At 42.8% G+C, this 9,385-nt stretch overlaps 1 protein-coding gene across 1 annotated transcript in view; it reads left to right on the top strand.

Annotated features, from left to right (window-relative positions):
- Positions 1–5,453, top strand: part of LOC121855881 — a gene marked incomplete at its 3' end in the record, with an annotated part of 50,667 nt that extends 45,214 nt beyond the window's left edge. The window contains exon 12 of the mRNA XM_042351046.1: positions 5,290–5,453. Within this exon, the coding sequence (XP_042206980.1) occupies positions 5,290–5,453 (164 nt within the window). The remainder of the gene's footprint in view (positions 1–5,289) is intronic.
- Positions 5,454–9,385: the final 3,932 nt, after the last annotated feature.

Here is a 9,385-nt window from a genome sequence, read left to right as displayed (position 1 = left end):
AATAACAACATCAACAACAATAACAATAATGATAATTATTATAATAATAATAATAATAATAATAATAATAATAATAATAATAATAATAATAACAATAATAACACAAATAATAATAATAACGATAAGAACAACAATGATAATAATAATAATAAGAACAATAATAATAATAATAATAATAATAATAATAATAATAATAATAATAATAATAATAATAATAATAATAATAATAATAATAATACGCCCCTGGTCTCCTTGTAAGTGACGGGGATTGCACAGTGGCAAACATGACTCGTCTGTCACTCAAAAAGATCAAGGTTCGATCCCACCATAAAACGTATTGTTGTTTACAAGTGTTCACCATTCATGTCGACATAAACAGGTGTTGCAGTGTTCTCCTAACTCAGTGTTCAGTACAGGGCCATCGAAAGCGAATGGCCAGATTTTAAAGTTATATATTAATTTACCAGATTTTAATATACAATAATTTAAAATCTGAGCATTCAATTTCAATGACCTGTATACACATAATACGTGCACATGTACACATGGATTTCGTACATGAAGAATTATACATGTGCGTCTTCATGTATACATAGATGTTATTTATCACTAGAAAAAACAAACAATGTTTTATTTGTTTATTTGTTTGTTTGTCAAGTTATACCTGGTGTGTACAGGTGTTGTATGTGTGTGTGTTTGTTATCTTACCTGTAATATTAAAAGACTTATATACGACAGATTAATGTGAAGTTTCATTGTTCTCACCTGTAGTCGAATTAATTAATTAGGTAAGTCTTTAATAACTCAATCGTTCTCTATCGTATCTCTCTGTCATCTCAACACTTTAATATCTCTCTTGGTAACTTAATTAATTCTCTCTATTATCTCTCTATCTCACTAGTATTTATCTCTTTTTAATAACTTAATTTGGTTAAGATTTGATAGCGTTTAGTTGGGGGTCAAAGGTTCACTCCCACCCAACTGAAGCAGCATCGACCCCAAGTGAGACACAACAACGGACCAGATGACAGTCAGGGTAAGTCAGTTCGGAGACTCGTTACTCTGACTCACTTTCTCAATTACGTTTTTGGAGGAAATCTATAGCTTTTTTTTTTTTCGTCATTTTCATTATATAGTTATGAAAAATCTTACAACTTGGGTGGGCTTTAAGTTCACTGGTACAATTTTTCGTGGGATTTAATGTTTACTTCACGTGAATTTCATATGATCATGCTTGAACCAATCAGAGGTACTTAAGAGTGTCACGTGATAGTTCTGCGCATGACCAAGTGTTGGTTATGGGAACTTGCTTCAGTCTGTGTTTGTGTCCGGTGAGTGAGAGGTGTTGTGTGTCTGAGTGGAAACCATTTAATGTGTTTTAATGTGTTATTGTGTTATTGATATATTTTAAGGCTCGTGGTGTTTTGTTTACTACCTTAAAGTGGCCAGAGTGTTGTGCAGACTGCCATTGTCGTGAACATAAACACGTTTGGGTTTGATAAAGAAGAAATATCTCCAAGACAAAGGTAAGGCAAAGTTAGGCTAGGTTTGGTTTGGTTAGGTTTGGTTAGGTTTGGTTAGGTTAGGTTTGGTTTGGTTTGGTTTGGTTTGGTTAGGTTAGGTTTGGTTAGGTTTGGTTTGGTTAGGTTTGGTTTGGTTTGGTTTGGTTTGGTTTGGTTTGGTTAGGTTAGGTTAGGTTTGCTCAGTTTATTACGCGTTTCAACCCCACAATTTCCCTCAACTTCAGACTCCTGCCCACATTCTGCAATCAAAATCATAGGTGTCATATTCCTTTAAGTCACCATTAATTACTTAAGAAAAACCTATCGTGTAAGTGATCCTCGTTCATGTACAGTACAGTCGCCCACACAAGTCCTGTCGCCTTTACCCCTGAACCACAAACCCAGAGATTCAGACTCGTGAACCCGAAGCATTTATGAACAGAAAAATGTATCAGTTTTGTAACTAACACTCCTTTGTTAGCCTTGTTTCGAGCATATACGCATTGTTGTCTTGGTTTAAGATTCCTACATATATCTTTCAGACCATGAAAAAGTTCGTTTAGATCTTACTGTAGTTTTGTGGAGTCCTCGTCAGATTTAATTATACGCCTTATTTTAGTGTCATCAGCAAATTTACTTACGTTGCTGTCTACGCCGATATCTATGTCGTTGATGTATATAATAAATAGTTATGGTCCAAGTACTGAGCCTTGGGGAACTCCACTAGTGACGTCCCCCAGTTAGATTGCCTTCCGTTAATACTGACTCGCTGTTTCCTGTCCTGTAACCACGCCCTAATCCAATTTAGAATATCCCCTCCAATTCCAGGACCCTCCACTTTACGTATTAGTCTTTCGTGGGGGACCCTGTCGAGGTAAACCACGTCATATTTGTGGCCCTCGTCCACTGATTCGAAAACAGTTGTAAAGAATGATATGTTTATCAGACATGAACTCCCGCTTGTGAAGCCATGTTGGGAATCATTGATCAATTTGTGCTTCTCCAGGCGATTTCGAATTGAGTTTGTAATTATTACTTCCAGTAATTTGCCTACAATTGTTATTAAACTGATTGGACGGTAGTGAGAGGATAGTGATCTATCTCCCTCTTTGAAAATCGGCATCACATTCGCTATCATCCAGAAATCTAATACGACACCCGTTTTTAATGACATTTTAAACAAATTAGCTAAGGGGATACTTAAGTTCTTCCTTTCATTCAATCTTTAATCTTTATCGTTTTCTTTTGTTATCACTCATTCATTATCTTTCTTCATTTGCCTTAATTCTGTTCTATATTTTCCTGTGTATGTCATTGGCATTTCGTATATTTTTGTCCAATATCTTAGCGCCTTACGTCACCCATTATTTACATATTACGCAACGTTTTCCTGGTAAATATCTTAGGCACGTTTCTCTCGCCATAATGTATTTGTTTATTGCACCACGAACCTATCTAACATTTTTAACACTAACGTGGGACTCCAAGTTATTTAATATTCTTTATTTACGCAAGAAGAGAAAATATTTGACATGAATGAATTATTTTGTGAGTTAGAGTAAAGTAATGAATGTTTTGTATGTGATATATTCTGTGTTCTCATAACTCTCTCTCTCTCTTCTCCTCTCTCACACCCTCTCTCTCACACCCTCTCTCTCACTCTCTCACACCCTCTCTCTCACTCTCTCACACGTAATATTAAAGTGTGTGGTTAGAGGTCATAACTCCTACCTTCCCTCCCTGGTCAACGAGACAAAAACTGGATTAAATTTTTGCCGTAAGCATAAATTTTGGTATTTTTTCCCCCCTCGGCCTGCCATTGGCTGACGATGAACCAATGAACGTCCGGGAAATATCCCCATAGGTCAAATAAGAGAGAGAGAGAGAGAGAGAGAGAGAGAGAGTGAGAGAGAGAGAGAGAGTAAGCGAAGCCGAAAAATATAGAGGAAAATGAGAGAGTGAGAAAAAAAAAGAGAGAGAGAGAGAAAGTTATGAAAAAATAAGAGAGTTACAAAACAAAGCGAATGAGAGATAGACAGAGAGAGAGAGAGAGAGAGAAAGAGAGAGAGAAAGAGAGAGAGAGAGTAACAAATCAAGTAAAAATGAGAGACAAGAGAGAGAAAGAGTTGGAAATAAAGAGAATGAGAGAGAGAGAGAGTTAATAGATACCAAATTAATAAATCACCTTTAACCCTTTACCTGGACACGTAACATTATCGTCTAACTATTCATAATATTATAGGGCAAAAAAAAGATGGCGTCCAAAGTGACCTGAGACTCGACCTTCACTGTATTTTTGTTTATTTTCTCGGATATTTTAACTTACGAGAACTTTAATATTTTATTCTGTAGTTAAAGTTTGAGTTAGGTTAGGTTAGGTTAGGTTTGGTTAGGTTAGGTTTGGTTTGGTTAGGTTAGGTTAGGTTAGGTTAGGTTAGGTTTTGTTAGGTTTGGTTAGGTTAGGTTAGGTTTGGTTAGGTTAGGTTAGGTTAGGTTAGGTTAGGTTAGGTTTTGTTAGGTTAGGTTAGGTTTTGGTTAGTTAGTTAGGTTTGGTTAGGTTAGGTTAGGTTGGTGGCTTAGGTTAGGTTAGGTTGGTTTGGTTTGGTTAGGTTAGGTTTGGTTAGGTTAGGTTAGGTTAGGTTAGGTTAGGTTTTGTTAGGTTTGGTTAGGTTAGGTTAGGTTATGGTTTGGTTAGGGTAGGTTAGGTTAGGTTAGGTTAGGTTTTGTTAGGTTAGGTTAGGTTAGGTTTGGTTAGGTTAGGTTAGGTTAGGTTATGTTAAGTTAGGTTTGGTTAGGTTAGGTTAGGTTAAGTAATGTCTATTATAATATTTCAAGTATTTGTTGTTATATAATACAGTATGCTTAAAAACAGCAGCTAAAAATACACATGAAATATCCCACATTATGGACACACAAAGATGTTGACTCATAAGATCTGGAACATTAAGCAGGATTAATTATGAAGAACAGGTAATTAATTGTTATTATGTAATGTAATATTAACTCAATTATTAAGAGATTATGTAGGTTAGGCATTATTAAATTAGATCACGTGAGAATTAGGCACACCTAGATTGTGTACCTAATAATTAAACGTTACCTGGGAGTTTGGTTAGGTTAGGATAGGTTAGGATAGGTTAGGTTAGGTTAGGATAGGTTAGGTTAGGTTAGGTTAGGATAGGTTCTGTTTGGTAAAGGTTTGGTTTGGTTTGGTTTGGTTTGGTTTGGTTTGGTTTGGTTAGATTAAGTTAATCTCAAGGTGAAATAAACTGTGGCGGCTAATCCTCATATGACACGAACGAAATATATTTTTACAAGAACACCTGTGAAAAATATAGTGTGTAGTCCACCCCTCTGAGTACTGTGGCTTAACACCTGCGGGGCAGCGATACTGTTGAGGCAGGTGTAGGAAACAGGTGTGGGTGTTGAAGACAGGTGTGGGTGTTGAAGACAGGTGTGGGGTGTAGGAGACAGGTGTGGGGTGTAGGAGACAGGTGTGGGGTGTAGGAGACAGGTGTGGGGTGTAGGAGACAGGTGTGGGTGTAGAAGACAGGTGTGGGGTGTAGGAGACAGGTGTGGGTTTTGAAGACAGGTGTGGGGTGTAGGAGACAGGTGTGGGGTGTAAGAGACAGGTGTGGGTGTTGAAGACAGGTGTGGGTTTTGAAGACAGGTGTGGGTGTAGAAGACAGGTGTAGGTGTAAGCGACAGGTGTGTGTGTGTATGTGAAAGGTGTGGGCGTAAGGAACACACACATGTGACTTATGGCATAGCGTTGTGTTCTTGACAGGTGTGGGTATTGAAGGCTATTACACTCTGACGTTCATCACAAATAGTCGGTCTTATCATGACGGTGATAAAGCGCACGGTCAGGGGCAGGCTCTTGCCGTTCATGACATAGGTACAGAGGGATGGGATGGTACCGTCGAAATTCCTCTTGGCCAACGGTGCAAGGTTAGCGCAGTTGTTGTACCACCACGCACCGTGATTAAGAGAGCATTTCTTACCTGTTGGAGAGAACATTTTGAGTGTTTACCTCATTACCACCTGTCCTGGGAGTGTCTCTATCATTACCACCTGTCCTGGGAGTGTCTCTATCATTACCACCTGTCATGGGAGTGTCTGTCTCATTACCACCTGTCCTGGGAGTGTCTACATCATTACCACCTGTCCTGGGAGTGTCTACATCATTACCACCTGTCATGGGAGTGTCTCTATCATTACCACCTGTCCTGGGAGTGTCTACATCATTACCACCTGTCCTGGGAGTGTCTACATCATTACCACCTGTCATGGGAGTGTCTCTATCATTACCACCTGTCCTTGGAGTGTCTCTATCATTACCACCTGCCCTGGGAGTGTCTCTATCATTACCACCTGCCCTGGAAGTGTCTCTATCATTACCACCTGCCTTGGGAGTGTTTCTATCATTACCACCTGTCCTGGGAGTGTCTACATCATTACCACCTGTCCTGGGAGTGTCTCTATCATTACCACCTGTCCTGGGGAGTGTCTCTATCATTACCACCTGTCACCAGGAGTGTCTCTATCATTACCACCTGCCCTGGTGTCTCTATCATTACCACCTGCCCTGGGATGTCTCTATCATTACCACCTGTCTCATAGTAGTGTCTCTATCATTCTACCACCTGTCTGGGGTGTCTCTATCATTGCCACCTGTCCTGGAAGTGTCTATCATTGCCACCTGCCCTGGGAGTGTCTCTATCATTACCACCTGCCTGGAGTGTCTCTCTCATTACCACCTGTCATAAGTGTCTCTATCATTACCACCTGTCTGGGGTGTCTCTATCATTACCACCTGTCCTGGGAGTGTCTCTATCATTGCCACCTGTCCTGGGAGTGTCTCTATCATTACCACCTGCCTGGGAGTGTCTATCTCATTACCACCTGTCCTGGGAGTAATACCTATCATTACCACCTGTCCTGGAGTGTCTCTATCATTACCACCTGCCTGGTGTCTCTATCATTACCACCTGCCCTGGGAGTGTCTCTATCATTACCACCTGTCCTGGGAGTGTCTCTATCATTACCGCCTGTCTGGGGAGTGTCTCTATCATTACCACACACTGCCTGGGGAGTGTCTCTATCATTACCACCTGTCCTGGGGTGTCTCTATCATTACCACCTGCCTGGAGTGTCTCTGCTCCATTACCACCTGTCCATAGTGTCTCCATCATTACCACCTGCCTAGGAGTGTCTCTATCCATTACCACCTGCCTAGGGTAATACCTATCGTACCACCTGTCTGGGAGTGTCTCTATCATTACCGCCTGTCCTGGGAGTGTCTCTATCATTACCTGCCTGGGGTGTCTCTATCATTACCACCTGTCCTCAAGTGTCTCCTATCGTACCACCTGCCTGGAAGTGTCTCTATCATTACCACCTGTCTGGGAGTGTCTCTATCATTACCCACCTGCCCCTGGGAGTGTCTCTATCATTACCACCTGCCCTGGAGTGTCTCTATCATTACCACCTGTCTGGGGAGTGTCTATCATTACCTGTCCTGGGAGTGTCTCTATCATTACCACCTGCCCTGGGAGTGTCTCTATCATTGCTACCACCTGTCCTGGGAATTGTCTCTATCATTACCACCTGTCTGAGAGTGTCTCTATCATTACTGCCTGTCTTAAGTGTCTCTATCATTGCCACCTGTCCTGGGAGTGTCTCATTACCACCTGTCTGGGAGTCTCTCTATCATTACCACCTGTCCTGGGGAGTGTCTATATCATTACCACCTGTCATAGGAGTGTCTCTATCATTACCTGCCTGGGGAGTGTCTGTCTCATTACCACCTGCCTGGGGGTGTCTATATCATATCCACCTGCCCTGGGGTGTCTCTATCATTACCACCTGTCTGGGAGTGTCTCTCTCAGCTACCACCTGTCCTGGGAGTGTCTCTATCATTTACCACCTGTCTGGAGTGTCTATCATTGCACTGTCCTGGAGTGTCTATATCATATCCACCAGCCCTGGGAGTGTCTCTATCATTACCACCTGCCTGGGAGTGTCTCTATCATTACCACCTGCCCGCAAGTGTCTGTCTCATTACCACCTGCCTGGGGTGTCTCTATCGTACCACCTGCCCTGGGAGTGTCTCTATCATTACCACCCCTGCCTGGGAGTAATATATCATTACCACCTGTCCACCAAGTGTCTCTGTCATTACCACCTGCCTGGGAGTGTCCTGTCTCATTACCACCTGTCCTGGGGAGTGTCTCTATCATTTACCACCTGCCTGGGAGTGTCTATCTCATTACCACCTGTCCTGGGAGTGTCTCTATCATTACCACCTGTCCTGGGAGTGTCTCTATCATTGCCACCTGCCTGAGTGTCTCTATCATTACCACCTGTCCTGGGAGTGCTCTGCTCTCGGCCTACCTGTCCTGGGGAGTGTCTCTATCATTACCACCTGCCCCCTGGGAGTGTCTCCTATCATTACCACCTGTCCTAAGTGTCTCTATCATTACCACCTGTCCTGGAGTGTAATCTCTATCGACACCTGTCCTCAGGGTGTCTCTATCATTGCCACCTGTCCTGGAAGTGTCTCTATCATTTACCACCTGCCTGGGGAGTGTCTCTATCATTACCACCTGTCCTGGGGAGTGTCTCTATCATTACTACCTGTCCTGGGGTGTCTCTCTCATTACCACCTGTCCTGGGGTGTCTCTATCATTACCACCTGCCCCTGGGGTGTCTCTATCGTACCACCTGTCCTGGGAGTGCTCTATCATTACCACCTGTCTGGGAGTGTCTTATGAACACACACACTGTCTGGGAGTGTCTCTATCATTACCCACCTGCCCTGGGGTGTCTCTATCATTACCACCTGTCCTGGGGTGTCTATCGTACCTGTCTGGGGTGTCTCTCTATCATTACCACCTGTCCTGGGGTGTCTCTATCATTACCACCTGCCTGGGGAGTGTCTCTATCATTACCTGTCACCAGGGTGTCTCTCTCATTACCACCTGCCTGGGAATTATTGTCTATCGTACCACCTGTCCTGGGAATGTCTTTGCTCCATTACACTGTCCTGGCAGTGTCTCTATCATTACCACCTGTCTGGGGTGTCTTTATCATTACCCACCTGTCCTGGCAGTGTCTCTATCATTACACCTGTCATGAGGTGTCTACATCATTACCACATCACCAAAGTGTCTCTATCATTACACCTGTCACCAGGAGTGTCTCCTATCTGCTTTCCCCTGTCCTGGGGAATTCTCTGCATCATTACCACCTGCCCTGGGGTGTCTCTATCATTACCACCTGTCCTGGTAGTGTCTCTATCATTACCACCTGTCACCAAATTATCTGCATCATTACCACCTGTCATGGGAGTGTCTCCATCATTACCACCTGTCCTGGGGAGTGTCTCTATCATTACCACCTTGTCTGGGGTGTCTCTATCATTACCACCTGTCACAGGTGTCTGCATCATTACCACCTGCCTGGGAGTGTCTCTGTCATTACCACTGTCCTGGTAGTGTCTATCCGTACCACCTGTGCAAGTGTCTACATCATTACCACCTGCCCTGGGAGTGTCTCTGTCATTACCACCTGTCCTGCTTGGTGCATCTATCATTACCACCTGTCCTGGGAGTGTCTCCATCATGCCTGTCTGTAGGAGTGTCATCATTACCACCTGTCTGCAGTGTCTCTATCATTACCACCTGTCCTGGGAGTGTCTGCATCATTACACCTGTCCTGGGGTGTCTACATCATTACCACCTGTCCTGGAAGTGTCTCTATCATTACCACCTGCCCTGGGGTGTCTCTCTCCATTTTACCACCTGTCTGGGGTGTCTCTCTCATTACCACTGTCCTGGGGAGTGTCTATCATTGCACCTGCCTTGGGAGTATATATCATT

The sequence above is a fragment of the Homarus americanus genome, unplaced genomic scaffold (assembly GCF_018991925.1).
Source record: "Homarus americanus isolate GMGI-L3 unplaced genomic scaffold, GMGI_Hamer_2.0 scaffold2071, whole genome shotgun sequence".
Classification (NCBI taxonomy): domain Eukaryota; kingdom Metazoa; phylum Arthropoda; class Malacostraca; order Decapoda; family Nephropidae; genus Homarus; species Homarus americanus.
The sequence above is the reverse complement of the archived record's forward strand: the minus strand, read 5'-3'. Positions and strand labels throughout refer to the sequence as shown.